Consider the following 15,809-nt stretch of genomic DNA (forward strand, 5'->3'; position numbering starts at 1 on the left):
AACATATTGTGTTCCAAGTTGGCTCCTTTTAGTCCTTGGCAGATGAACCTTTTTGCCAAGGTTACCGGCCTGATCATGGGGAGGCAGGAGCAGTGCCTGGTGTGACAAAGTGAAATTATTAGGAGTTTGTCTACAAAATATGAAAAATAAAGAAAGGTTACTTGTCCTTCCTTGCTCTCTACCAGTACTTTTTGATATAAGAGCTGCTATTAAATAAAAGGATTTCTTAAGGAGAGGAATGTAGAAGAGAACTAGACTTCACCTTTTAGAAAATCGTAGTGAAAGCATAGAGAAATCGCTCGGTCACAATCGCTTGGCACCGGGCCGACATCAATTGCTATTTCTCTTTTAAAAATCATTTTATCATCTGCAAATTTAGACATTAAGCTTCATATGCATTCATCAGTAATCATCAATAAATAAGGTAAACAGTAAGGGCCCAGCAATGAATCTTGAGAGACTCAACTAATGTTATTAGTCCAAAAGGAGTAGTGCCCATTTATAACAACTCTGTGTTCTCCCACTCAACCAACCCTTTATTCATAGAAGTAACTTGCCCTTAACACTACATTGCTCCAAGTTGTACAGCAATCTTTTTTGTGGAATAGCATCAAAAGCTTTTCTAAAATCTAAGTATATGATGTCAAAATTATTACTTTCATCCAGTTACTGCATCATAGTATCTAATCAGATTGTTAAGAAAAGAGTGCCCCATAACAAATCCATGCTACAACTAACACATAATATACAAAGGGTACTAGGAAAGTTTTGCAATATGACGCAACAATGAATCACAGGAAGCTGCTTGTTGCTGCATATTGAGACATGTTCATACGTGCATAGTAGGTGCCGCGCTAAGTCGATGGGCTCAGTTATTCATTAGTAGTGAGAGTGTAAAGTGCTTGCGATGGCACCGTGGTCACGAAATGAGATAAGGACAGTTTTGCGGTATAATTTCGTGCGTGGTTTAACCATAGACCAGTGCTTAGAAGAAATAACTCTTGCACTAGATGATGATTGTCCACATCGTACAACGATATTCAGGTGGTATAGAGAATTCCAAAGGGGAAATTTCACTCTGGAGGATTCTGAGAGGCTGGGAAGGCCACGAACATCAGTTACGGAGGAAAACGTTACTGCTGTGAGGAAAATGCTTGACGAAAACAGGCGAGTGACCTACCAACAGATAGAGGATACTTTGGGCCTAAATGCACCAGCAATTCGTTCGATTCTGCAAGATCATTTGCACGTGAAGAAACTTTGTTCTCTCTGGGTGCCGCATCAACTGACTGAAGAGCAGATGACACGACGTGTGACTTGGTGCCGGGAGATGTTAAAAAAGTTTGATAAGGGACAATCTCGGTATGTGAACAACATCGTGACAGGTGACGAGACTTGGCTGTACTATTACGATCTGCCGACCAAGACTCAAAACAAAGTTTGGGTCTTTGATGATGACGACACACCCGTAATTGTCAGAAAATCCCGATCTGTAAAGAAGAAAATGATAGCTGTATTTTTCAAATCGAGTGGAATTGTGGAACGTGTCGTTTTGGACACGCAGAAGACAGTCACATCATTGGATCTATGAAGAACCTGCGGCCAAAGTCAAGAATGGACACCTGGTACCTCCATCACGATAATGCTGCAGCTCACCGCGCCAAAGCCTGCACCGAATATTTGACCACGACAGGACTGAAACTTCTCGAGCACCCTCCCTACAGTCCAGACCTTGCTCCCTGCGACTTTGCACTGTTCCCGCATGTGAAAATGAAGCTAAAAGGGAGGTGGTTTTCCAGTGATGAGGACCTTCTACGGGCTTGGGACAATGAGTGTGCTTTACTCCCTAGTGAAACTTGGCAGAACTGGTTTAAAGATTGGTTTCGGAGGATGGAGAGGTGTATTGAATGTAGAGGAAATTACTTTGAAAAAATTAAATAAACAAAGCTGTATTGCAAAACTTTCCTAGTACCCTTTGTAACTACATTTTAATCTAGATGATCCTACATTACTTCTTTAACCAGTTATTTTTCCTGGAGGTGAAGTCAAGCTTACAGGTCGATAATTGTTCCCGTCACCCTTTGATCACCCATTTATGAAAAAGAGACCCACTTACACATATCCAATCTACAGGAGTCACCTCCAAATCCAAGGATGTTCTTCTCATAATCATGGTGACGTGTGAATGTACATGCAAAATATTTCAGCTTTCAGCAACCTCAATGGGATCATCAATAAGTTATGCCATTCATATCAAGTGAGTATATGTTCATTCCTTTCCTTCTAGCATTAATATAAGAAAAGAATTTTTTTGCATTCTGAGCTAAGGCATTCCTCATCATTGCAGAATATACTTACTGCTGGATTCCATGTCCCCTGCTAACTTATAATCATCCCATGTGCATTTTTCTTCTCTGCCTCTAGTCTCAACAGTTCATCTGACATCTATTTAAGTCCAAACCTTGAAATCGATCTATTAATTGATACAAAAAGCTTAGCAGATTCTATGATTACATCTCTAACTGATATGATACTAACCTCATTTAGAATTTGGGGTAATTTTAGATTCCTTTCATTGGGAACAACTTATCAGTTGGTCCCACTGAAAGGAATCTAAAAGTTCTCTAAACGACTATAGTCACCTTTGTAGAAGCAAAATTTCTTCCCTTTTATCTTGTTAGAGTTCTCTCTTTAAGTATCCCACATCAATATATTATGATCACTACTAATAGTTGTTTTTTGTTGTTGTTTGTGGTTTTATGGTACAAAAGCTGTTTCTGTTCAGGTTTTGCTATTACCAGTTGTTATTGATGTTAACCTAAGGAAGGTAAAGAGCTCAATTATGTTTGTTTGGTCTCCCATGATTTGAAGGGGTAGTGGTTCGTATGCATGTGATACAGAAACTGATTGGCAGGTCGTTTGGTAACTACAGTGAGGTCACTGTGGAGGATTGTCTTTCATTAGGAGGTAAGAGTGTGTTAAATTTGTGTATCTGATACAAAGCTGGGTGAGTCTGTCTTTGTGTCTATTTGATTGTAAACTTGATTTTCAGCATTTCTGCTGATACTTGATCTGGTATAATTTGTTGCTTGTTTGAGATTATATTTCAAACAAGAAACAAATTTACCAGGGGTCTATATGTTTTCAGAGGCTTTTCTAATGACAGGGATAAAGTTGCCATATTAGACTTTATGCATAAGAGAGATTACATTTGATGGATGTTTCACAGTTTGATCAGTATATTCACTGCCCAGTATATCAGAATTGTCCAGGAATCCAAGCGAATATAACTCTCCTTGTTGTTTTTTCCTGAAGTGAGTTAAGCAATAAAAATTTTATTTTATTATTATATAGTAAACCCCCGCTATTTTCGGTATCTGTATTCGCGGTCGCTGATTTAATATAAAATGAAACCTTAAAAAATGTGAATTTTAAATTGCTGCGAACATTTTCCCCCAATAAAAAAAACATAGGCGTGGCTAACATCATCTTTCCCGGTCAAAACAGAGATCAGTGGGTGGGTGGGGTGACAAAATCGCGAGCATGGATGTTTCTCGCTAATCCTTGTTCAGTATGTGCCATGCGCTTGTCATGGAAGGTTTTGTCATTTGCTTTTAATTTATATGCTTACAAATGTGAAAGATCTACCGTTTTGCAGTGTGTTAGTGTAAACAGACTTTTTTGAGTGTGTTAACGGAAGAAAGTGACTTTATTGTGGACAAATTATTTTCTAACTCCTACAAAAATATAGCTACGAATAACAAGGGAATTGTGAAAAGATCAAAGAAGGTGATGACATTAGCGAGTAAAATTCAGTTATTAGACAAAATTTCTAATGGTGAAAGTGTCTCGTCAGTGGCAAAACATTATAAAATCAATAAGTCAACGGTACTATCAATCAAGAAATCGGAAGAAAAAATCCACTGTAGTGTTCGTGAAAACGAGCTAATTGCTTCAAAAATTTGCTCTGTAACTCGTGATGTTAAATTAGAAAAAAATGGAAAAGCTTTAAATCTGTGGATAGAAGACTGAACTCAAAATAAAATTCCCTTAAGTTCACTCATTATTTGTGAAAAGGCAAAACACCTTTATCAACACTTTAGTGAAACTGGTGATAGCACTGTCGGGATAAGTTTTTTAGCTATAGCAAAGGCACTGAATTAAAAGGTTTGTTTGAAATTTCTAATAAATATTACATTTAATACTAAATTGTTTCTTATTTTCATTTGCCTTATGCTTGCATTTCACTATGTACATAGTCATACAGTCAGTCCTCGTATAACACATGTTTACACTACACAAATTCGATCATACACGATTTATAAATAGGGGAACAATATCTTATATAACACGATCTGAATTCGCTTATGCACGATTCGCCTTTGTACAAGAAATGGCAGTAGAACGCAGAATCACCCCAACCAAACGTAACACGATAGGAATGAAGAGAAGATTCTGAAAATGTATTTTTGTTTTTTATATCAGTGAAGGGGAAACACATTTCACCATAATAATGTAAAAACCAACACAATTCCAGCTATCGGTATAATCGCAAATGCAATTAGATAGTTTACTACCAGTTTATAAAAGATTCCACTAGCAGAAACGCAACTGGAAATTATCTTTATTGTTTTATGGTAGTAACCCCTAGAAATATGCTTTAGTAAAATGTGAGGTGTTAATAGTGTATCTCTGCCTTTACGGTGTTGTTTATTCAGTTGCTACACACGCGCAGCTTTGTTTATGTGTATCAAGCGTGCCTCTTCGTTTTGTAATTGTACTTTATTCCCTAAAAATGAGTAAAATACTTAAAAGGTGTGAAAAGGAAGTGTCCTGGTGAAGACACTACAGATTCAGAGAGAAAAAGAAAAGCAATATCAATAAACAGAGGCGGACTGGATCAAAAATTCTTACCCGGGAAAATTTGTAGTGGCCTCATACTAGCGTTTATGGCCAAAATCACACCAGCCTCCGGTAAGGCTTATGGCCAGTCCACCTCTGTCGATAGAGAAAAAATATGAAATTGTGAAACCTTTGAGCGAAATGAAAGACCATGTGATATTGCACGTGCTACAGGCCTAAATGAGGCAACGCAGAGAATTACAAAGAATGCAGAGAAAATAAAAACAACTTTCATAGCAGGAACAACTCAAAGTGTAATTAAAATCCATTAAATTAAGACAAAAAGAATTGGAAGAGATGGAACGGCTGTCATCTGTTTGGATAGAAAATCAAACAAAAAACAAGTTTGCTTATGATAGAAGCAAAAGCATTAGCAATATTTTATTATGTAATAGTCGTAATAAAATACTTACGTATTTTATTACGATTATTTATTGTGTTTTGGTTACAAATGTGTGTTCAATCTTGGGTGGTCGGCACCTAACCTATTTTTCCCATAGGGCCTGTTGTTTATATTGCACGATTTTGCATTGCACAAGGGTTTCTAGGAACACAACTATCGTGCTATACGAGGACTGACTGTATTATGAAGGTACATATAATACATACATAGACAAAAAATTTTAGACTGGTTTTTCTTATTTATTTCATACTTTGGAACAGAACCCCTTTATTACAATGGGAGCCATAACTCAGTATTTGTGGCTTTTCTCAGAAACGTAACCCCCGCGAATAGCAAGGGTTTACTGTATATGGATGTGTAGGATTATCTTGAAACAACAAGTTAAATGCTATGATGAATAGGATGGGCAACCATTATCTAATCTGGACATTATTATTGAATGATAAATGTGCAGAAGTGATCAGCTGAGCATGTCATAGCAGATAATGCTCGTAGAATGTTTAATTTATTTAGATACACTGTATTTAGATATTTAATGCATTCTAGAAAATTTATCCAAGGAGTCTGATACTATGTTTGAATGGAATTTATTCATTGCTTATTCTTAGTTCTAGATCAGGATGCATCTATAGCACCCTGGAGCATTTTTCTCCACTGTGTGCGCATTCTGTGAGTGACACGAAATGGTGAGGTATAGATATATTTCAAATGTTTCTGGATATATTTCAAATGTTTCTGGAATAACTTTTTATAGGAGTAATTATGATTGTAAATAGGGCTGCACTGAGGACTGAGCTTAGGGGCACTCCCTTTTCTTGACTGTATATTTCAGATAATGGTAATGATCTTGAGAGGATTTAGACAAACTTTACTAGATGGCCTAACTAGGAATGCCTCGCATTCATGGTGTCTCATGAGTTGTATGGAAATTAATTTTGTATTTTTTGATTTGAGTTTTATATTTTTGAAAGATTGGACTGTATGATGATGCTGCTAACAAACCTGCAAAGATTTCTCCCAATAGGCTGGCAATTTTCTCTGGCTCAATTATGTCATGATCTCTTTCCAGTTCATTATCAGCACAGGGGTGGTGCATATTTGCTAGTGATTTGTCTAATCTTATTCCAGATGACTCTAGTATCTATGTTTCCATTAATTTTGCTGGCAAAAGATATCTAGGACTCTTTCTGGCTTTCCACTATACATAACAGGCCTTTGTTCTGACTTTCTTATATTTTATGAGACAAAGTGGTGGGGAACTTTTGGAATTTATTCCAAGCCTTTTCTTTCTTTTTTTTCAAGCAATTTTTTTCTTCCTTTGCCTTATAGCATTCTTTATTCCACCACTGTTTGCAATGTTTATAGTATCGACCCAGTCAATACCATAAACATGTCTTTGGTGTTGCAATATTTGCTGCAGAGATTATTTAGTTTGTGACATAAGTGACAACACTATCAATATTTAAATTTTTCTTTTTTATGAAAAGTTGGTCTACCAGCATGTCATCCATATCATTTCTTGCACAAATTGCCATAACTGTTTCATCTTCTTGTTAAATTTCCATAGAGTTAGCATTTTTCTGTTTTTTGTGTACGGGTTTGGTGCATTTTGAATTGCCTGTTGTGGTGTTGAATCTTCAGCACCTGGTGAAATAATCATGGGTGTGTTATTCACGTGGACAACATTTTGTTTCACTTCAAAGAGCTGTGTCTAGTCTGTTATTGAGCTATTAGGAGAACTGAGATGTTAGTTTGTGGTACAGTTATTTTTTTGATCTCTACTGTCATTGCTGCTGCTTATGTTTTCATTGTTGGGGTAAAGGCATCTTCCTTCCTTTTTTTTTTTTGTTAAGCTTTTTGATACGTGAACTAACATTCAGTTTTCTTTCTCTGACTTTGCTTCTCTCTTTTCTGTATACTGCAATCTCTGGGAAAAGCAGGGTGGTCTCCTTTGCAGTTTGGGCATCATCAAGTTTGTGAACTTCATTCATCATTAGAAAAAACAAAAAAAAGTAACCAATAATGACGAACATGGTACACAAATTGCACAAGTGAGATATGGAGTAACAAGCTTGAAAAATAGGAATGAAGAGAAGATTGTGAAAATTTATTTCTTTTTTTTTATGTGACTGAAGATTTCAGTGAAGGGGTCACACATTTCACCATAATAACATAAAAACTCACAGAATTCCGGCTATCAGTATTATCGCAAATGAAACATAGATCAAGTTTACTACCCATTTATAATAATAGATTGCACTAACAGAAAAGCCCAATAAACCAGAAACTGCAAATTGTTTTTATATTGTTTTGTGGTAGTGACCTCCAGAAATGTGCTTTAGTAAAATGTGAGCTTGTGTCAGGTGATAATAGTGTGTTTCTGCCTTAACCCTGTGAAATTCTTTACAGAAAATTTGATTTTGACTGCCGACTAAGAGAATAAGTGACAGAGGTACTAGTAAATCTACCAAGAAAAGGAAAGCGATCGATTTGGATCAGAAAATTAATATAATAAGGATGTGTGAAAATGGTCAAACATTAAAAAGTATCGCACGGAATTGAGATTTGTCAGAGAGTCAACAGTGAACACAATAATAAAGGAAAATGGCAGAATACAAGAAGCAGTGCAGGGCTGGCAATGAAGTCAACTATAACAACCAACGCTACAAAATACATATCAGTTTTTACAGTACAATAACATGCGTTTTTTCTTCCTTTTGTGTTTTCTTTTCTTATGCTCCACTCCAGCTACTTCACCGCTGTCCCCAGATAAAGTTTTTAATTGAACCAATTAAAAATATATAACTATTTTTCTTCCTTCTTCTGAGGATATGCGATTTTTGTAATTTTGGCATACCACGGATATAGCAGCAATAATTGATTAGTAATTCCCAAGTTACATAAAACTCAACTTACGTAAGAAGTCCTGGAACGTATCTCTTACATATGTTGGAGACTTACTGTATTTTGAATGTAAGAAGGAAATAAGTCATTTGATTTATTGGTTTACTTGTGCAAATGTATCACCAATTCAAAGGGGGTTCAAAAAGTGACACAAGTAACTATAGATCTGTTAGTTTAACTTGTGTTAAAATAATGGAGTTACTGGTTAAAGAAGCACTGCAGGATCATCCAGACAAGACTGTAGTAATAGTTAAGACTCAGCATGGGTTTTATTAAAGGGAGGTCTTGCCTGACAAATTTGATTGGATACTATGATGTGGTCACAAAGGAATTGGATGCAAAAAATAGTTTTGATATCATATATTTGGATTTCAGGAAAGCTGAAATCTTTTGATACTGTTGCACATGGAAGACTGCTGTACAAATTGGAGCGGTATGGTATTAAGGGTAAGTTGCTACAATGGATAAAGGGATGGTTCAATGGGAGATGACAGAGAGTGGTAATCAATGGACACTGCTCTTCATGGACAAATGTCCACGTAAACGCTCTTCGTGGACAAAGGTGGAGTTCCCCAGGGTTCAGTGCTAGGCCCATTGTTGCTTTGCGTATTCATCAATGATATTGAAGAAGGTATATCAAGCTTAATGTCCAAGTTTGCAGATGATACAAAGGTTGGCAGGATTGTTAACGACAGTAAAGACAGTATGCTACTCCAACTGGGTCTAGATAAGTTGGGCAAATGGAGTTTAACACTGACAAATGCAAAGCACTGCATATGGGTAGCAATAACCCAAAGGAAATGTACCAACTGTGTGGTACTACACTCAGGGAAGTGGAAAGTGAAAAAGACCCGGGGATAATTGTGCAGTCAGATATGAAGTTCTCTGAGCAGTGCAAATGGGCAGGTCAGAGTCTTGTCAATGATATATAGGAATTTTGCTAGCAGGGACAGGGAGATGGTTATCCCATTGTACAAGGCAATGGTCAAGCCACACCTTAAGTACTGTGTACAGGTCTGGAGGCCTCATGGTGCTAGAACAAGTACAAAGAAGGGCAACAAGATTGGTGAAGGGAACAAAGGGGTTCTCTCACCAACAAAGGCTTAAGTTCTGCAAATGCAGTGGCTGGAGAGTAGGCACATGCGAGGTGATCTTGAATGGGTTGAGCAAGCTGAATGCTGATGGGATTCTTCCTCTTGCTCAGATTAAGAACCTGATTGGGCTTAGAATAGATGTGCGAAAATTTGCCTTTAGCCAGCAGGTGGAATGAACCCCTTTGTTCCCTTCACCAATCTTGTTGCCCTTCTTTGTACTTGTTCTAGCACCTCTACATCCTTCCTAAAATGAGGCCTCCAGACCTGTACACATGATTGCTGGAACAGACTTCCATCTCTTGTTGTGGAAGTTGATATCCTAAATAAATTTAAGGCTGCAGGCATTTGGAATGAATGGTGGGGTGAAATGGGAGGTTTTTTTTTGGCTGATGCTGCATAAGCTTGCTTTCTTGCATCGTATGCCTCTACCAATGCTAATGCTAAGTCATTTGATTTATTAGTGTGCACTCAGTGTGTTATTAAAAAAATAATAATAATCTGATGGCAAACTCTCTAGTAAAGCATAATTTGAATGATGACATTCAGTCTGGTCTGGGGATCCAGGAAACCTGGTTTGCAAAATCCATTGTCGCATAAGGACATATCTCAATCAAGGTTTTAGTAGAAGATCAGAAAATAATATTTTCATTTAAATTGAATACGAAAAGTCTGAAGTCATTAAGTCATTTGATTTATTGGTCTGCTCTGTGTGTTATTGAATAAGAATAAATAAATCTGATGGTGAATCTTCTGGTAAAGCATAATTTGAATGTAAGAAGGAATTTTTTTTTTTTTTTTTCAAGATCCTGCTTGGACAGTACATACACACTAAAATTATTTATGTCCATGAATATTAGTGGTCAGGATTCATTCCATTTCATGCTCCAACTCAAACCAATGAAACAGCACCCATCCACCTGAAAATATGGACATGTATAACTAATCTCAAATAAGATGTCAAAAGATAAGTCAAATAAAATGATAAAGTACCTTAACTCTAAAGTTACCCATGAATGCAACATGTTTGTTGGAAAGCCCTGTTCAGCTTAGGGCTAAGATCAGTTTATTTGACCTGTCTTTTTGCATTTTGTTCAAGATATTGGTTATACATTTCAATATTCTTCCATGAAAAGTGGGTGGGTGCCATTTGTTGGTTTGGGTGGGATTAAAGCTAAGTAATTTCCTTAGTGCTAGAAATCATGAAAACTAAAGTAATTATAATGTGTATGTATTGTCCACAAGTCCACAAGTAAATTCAGTTACTTAGTTTAAGGTATGTTGGGCCTTGTGTTTTAAACAGCTAAAGCATAATATAAGAAAGAAATACTGAATTTTCTTCAAATAAAAATAAAAATTTTCCATACCTCCACAGAGGAGAAAACGTCTAATGTGAGAGAGGATTGTGTGTATGGGGGGGGGGGGGATGGAAAAGGTACTGTAAAAACTTTATACCTCAACCAACATGTACATATACTAGCTTTAGAGAAAACAGTCAGTGTTAAAAAGTATTGCTGATGAAAATTTTGCAATGTAAACAGCAAAAATAAGGATGAAGTTACACTGGCTGTGGATTATAAAGGAAAAGAGTTCATTATTTTGATAAATAATAAATCAGTAATGCAATTAAAACAATTTGTCACTAAGGCATCATTCATTCAACCATGGTTAGGAAAGGATTTTTTTTTTTGTTTATTTGGTTTTTTGGAGCATTAGCAACTAAGGCCATATTGCTCCGGGGATATGCCGTGGTTATTCCCTGACCTTTCCACATCCTCCGTATTTGGTGGTCACGGGCTCGAACCCCGGTCTAATCAAGAAGCTTGTGCTACGCACTACTGCTCCTGCCCACCTGGCTACGGAGGCGCCTATAGGAAAGGAAGAATACCATTAATTTTCAAACCTGAGAACACACTCACAATGAAGCACATTCTTGTTGAATGCACCTTATACTCGCATGCCTGGCAACTCTCATTCAGTTTTCTTCCTAATCTTAAAGAATCTTTGAACCTCTGTTATATCATAGGTAACGATGCCAACCCCACAGAATTTTTCTCATTTATCAAACAGATAAACTTATATGATCAGTTCTGACTGTTTGCAAAACAGTCATGAGTATCGTCCACATCGCTGATAGGTGCAATATGGCCTGAGCAGCCCTTGCGCCAAAAATAACAACAACAACCTGAGAACACAGTTAATCCAATTTGGAAACATCTGAGGAATTGTTTTACCTTGATTAGTATTAGAATAGCCATATAGCACAACAGGGTTTTGCTGTAGCAGGGGAAAAAAAAAAAAGATTTATTTATCTCCCCACGTATACTTAAATACCCGGTTAACCTTTGAATTTCTTCAACTGTCTGCCTCCACTACATGCGGAGGCAACTTGTTCCAGTAATCACTGAATTGCTGTCTACCAGAAAACTTCCTACAATATAGTCTAAACCTCTTCCCATCTAATTTGAATTCATGGCTGTTAGTTCTGGTATTCTTTATAACAGAAAATTCCATCCTTCATTCATTTTATTAATCCCTCTCAGAGCCTTATAAACCTCAATCAGGTCCCCCTCTAAAGTGCCTGGTTGCCAAACACTAGTGCACATAGTCTGTCTTTCCTTCTATGGTTGTCATACAGTTGTCCTTTTGCAGATCTCCCCATGCAAGCTACATGTCTTTGGACCCTTTCAAACTCTTTTTATATGAGGTCTCCATACTTGGACACAGTATTACAAATGCAGTCTTATATACAGTGGCATTATAACCTCCCTATTTCTACCGGATATTTTCTGATATATCATTGCTAGGACATCACAGGCTTTCCTGGTTGGCTGTTTACACTGCTCAGAAAACTTCATATCTGCCAGTACTGTAGCTTCCAGATCCCTTTCTTCCTGTTTTTAATTCAACTTCACTAAGGGTATAATTTATTTTTGGGTTGCTATTCCCCTGAGTGTATTTCACCTTGTATTTTGCTGCATTAAAACATAGCTGCCACTTTTCTGACCATCCTTGAAGCCTGTTCAAGTCACAATGAAGGAGTGCTGCTTGGCATTGATCATTAATGACTCTCCCAATCTTTATGTCATCTGCAAATTTTGATATCATGCCCTTTATCCCTTCGTCTTTGTTTCTTATGAAAATTAAAAACAACAGTGGTCCAGAACCAATCCTTGGGAGACTCCACTTCTGATGTTACACCAATCTGAAGAATATCCACTGATCACAACCATCTGTCTTTGGCTCTGCAGCCACCCTGCGATCCACTTTAGAATCTTTCCAGTAATCTCTCATGAAGGACTGATCCAAATAAACTATTTTGAAAATTGTTCCCTACAGTCAGATCATGGTGTAAAAATAGTTTAATAGATTAGTTAAACATGATTTTCCCTTAACAAAACCATGTCACGTGGCCTTCAGAATGCAATTTCTTTCTAAATGTTTCTGGATTGCACTCTTAAACACCACCAAATACGGAGGATGCGGAAAGGTCAGGGAATGACCACCGCATATTCCCGGAGCAATATGGCCTTAGTTGCTAATGCTCCTAAAAACCATATAACAACAAGCACTCTTAAACACTGCCTCTAAGACTTTCTCTACCAGTGAAGTCAGACTAACTGGTGTATAGTTACTGACTTCACTCTTAGAACAATCTTTATGTATTGGCAATATGTTGGCATCTCTCTAATCTAAAGGAATATTTCCTCAGTCCAATGATACACTCATAATCACCCCTCACTGGTTCAATACACTCTTTGGCCAACTCCCTCAAAATTATGGGTATATGCCATCAACTCTGGGAGCCTTAGTTGCTTTTATGCTCAAAAGTTTTTCTAATAAACAGTCATCAGTAATTTTGAAATCACTAATTTCATATGGGGCAGCCTTAATCACATAGCCTCTCTCTTCAGGGTCTTTCCTCAGTAAAGAAAGATGCCAAGTACCTATTCAACTCATCAGTAACATCAGCTGGGTTATCTAAGGCTTCCCACACCCAGTCCACAAGGGTTTGATCCGATTTGTTTTTTCTTCTATGTACTCACATGAAAAATTCCTTATCCCCATTCTTTGCTCTCTCAGTTGGTGCTTTGACATACTTAGCCTTCACCTCCCCATCGTTATTTGATACTGTTGCAAATCAGCTTGTAATGTTTTAGGCTTCCCTACTTTTACTTTTCATCACTTTTTTCTGACCTACTATAAAAGCACCTTCATATTCATCTATTTCAGCATCCCCTCATGCAAAATTTTCTTAATGGTCTATATGTGTTCATAGCTTCTATGATCTTTACTTTATAAAGGCTTTCTCAATTCAAATGTATTTGCCCTTCCTCTGTAATCTGCCCAATTAACAGATGCTACATTGCATCTTAAACTCTGATAGTCCTCTCTTCTGAAATTAAAACACACGTCTTTACTTTAACTACTACAACATATTTCTTCATCTTCCAACTAAAGTTTGTGTGATCATTGCCTGCTAACGGTTCCAGTAATTTAAGTCTGGTGACATCAAATGATTTGTGAGTAATGATGAGGTCAATATACTTATCCCTAGTGTTTTCTCTAACATGCTGGTACAAATAATAATCATCTAGTTTATTCAAAAATTTTGTTTCCCATGGTAGGTGTCTCTACCACATATTGCAATCAATTAGACGCAGATCGAAGTCACCCATAATAAGACATTCACATTTGCTTGCCCATTCTGTTTCCATGCAATTTACTCCCACTCACATTATACCACTGCTTCCAACTAACTCACACAACACAGATTCTATGCTGGCAGATGTAACTTCTGACTCAGCAAAAGCTCTTTTTGTGCTCAGGCTGCTTTTAATAAGAAGCATGACCATACCACCGCTTCTATTTTTCCTGTCTTTCCTAAATACATTATATATACCATTTTGTCTACAAGACAGCTGATGTTAATCCCCTTCAGGTAGCATTCCAGAGTCTTAAAAAGCATCTACTCTCTACTTGCCTACAGTTGAATGTCCTAGATTAGTCCATCTTCTTCTCCCCCTTTTCATGCAGATATTAATATTAAGTGCCCTTTTTAAATGTCCAAAAGGCACCTGATTTTTGAATAACTGTTCTTTTTTATTTATTTATTTTTCATTATTATTTTTTTAATTATACAATATAGGAAAATTTTGTTTCTCCACGAAGGCAGATAATAAGACAATCATAACACCATAGTTTTGAATGTCACACAGAATGCACAATTTGCACAGCCAACTACCGGATACAAACAGTATTCATCTTTATAACCAAAATCTCACATTTTCAATATCTATGCTAGTAGAACATCATGAATTTCCAACTTAAATTCAGTTTAACGTAAAATATCCGCAAAAGACAACATTACTGTAGAATCGTCATTAAATCAAAGGGCATAATGCAATTTTGTTTTTAAGATAACGTATAAGTTAAACTCAATGCAACAAGGCATCATGGGCTTCCTTAGATCATCCTTAAAGGCAAAAAAACTACGTTTGTAGTGCAAAAGGGCATAATTTTATCTGTATCTCATATTGTGCTGTACTAGGGTATCTGCCCACCCACCGATGAAAGGCCAACAAGCACAAGCCTTGAAACGGTGCCGTCTGGGTAATGGTGCCCAATGAGAATAAGTAACAATAGTCTTATCTTTTAGTGAAGCGTTACTTATTCGAGGTAGTGCAATACATGACAACTAGTTGTGAAGGAGGAGCACAATATGAGATACAGATAAAATGATGCCCTTTTACACTACAAACATAGTTTTTTGCCTTTAAGAGTGATCTATGGTGCATTCACACAAATATTATATAGATTTTAAGATAACATATAAATAGTCAACTCACTATTCTGTAATCGTACTTTAAGGCTAGCCTCCAAGAACTTGAGAGCTGCATCCCACTGTTGCTTGTCATGGATAGATCTATCTTCTAAAGCATTCAATTGGATTACACGCTTCAGAAATTGTGATGGACAATAAAGAATTAAATCCAAATTCACAAAAAAAAAAAAAAAAAAAAATCATGATTTATAAGATATTATACATACCAAAAAAAAAATCTTAAAGTACATATTAGTATTCTGCTTAACATAGGAGCTTCTTATTCCAATAATGTTTATACCAATATAATTTCATGACATAATGAAAAATAAAATCAGCAAGTAGCTCATTTAAGCTACTTGCTGATTTTATTCAGCCAACACTTCAAGGGAAAGATAGAGAGAATTGTTCTAAAAAATAGGGTGGGGAGAGGGGCACTGAAGAACAACCCAATGTTTAAAAGATTATAACAGACACTGATATTCAGGCCAATATCTTCACAAATTGACAATAATAAATGAAAACTATATATATTCAACTGCTAAAAATGATTTTTAAACATTATTTATAGTTTTATGACTCCAATAATGAATATGGCCAACAGACAATTAACATCAATATCAACTTATCTATGCTGATACCTTCTTCATTGGATGATCGACAAATAACTATAAAGAATGATTGA

General features: G+C 36.6%; 1 protein-coding gene across 4 annotated transcripts in view; it reads right to left on the reverse strand.

Annotated features, from left to right (window-relative positions):
• The window catches only part of Opa1 (Opa1 mitochondrial dynamin like GTPase), a 648,761-nt gene that overhangs the window by 125,999 nt on the left and 506,953 nt on the right, over positions 1-15,809 (reverse strand). For all 4 annotated transcript variants that reach the window (XM_090383387.1, XM_090383386.1, XM_090383389.1 and 1 more), the window contains one exon: positions 15,150-15,258. In XM_090383387.1, the coding sequence (XP_090239513.1) occupies positions 15,150-15,258 (109 nt within the window). The remainder of the gene's footprint in view (positions 1-15,149; positions 15,259-15,809) is intronic.

This window comes from Mastigoproctus giganteus, chromosome 10, assembly GCF_048544385.1.
Source record: "Mastigoproctus giganteus isolate SK-2022 chromosome 10, ASM4854438v1, whole genome shotgun sequence".
Lineage (NCBI taxonomy): Eukaryota > Metazoa > Arthropoda > Arachnida > Uropygi > Thelyphonidae > Mastigoproctus > Mastigoproctus giganteus.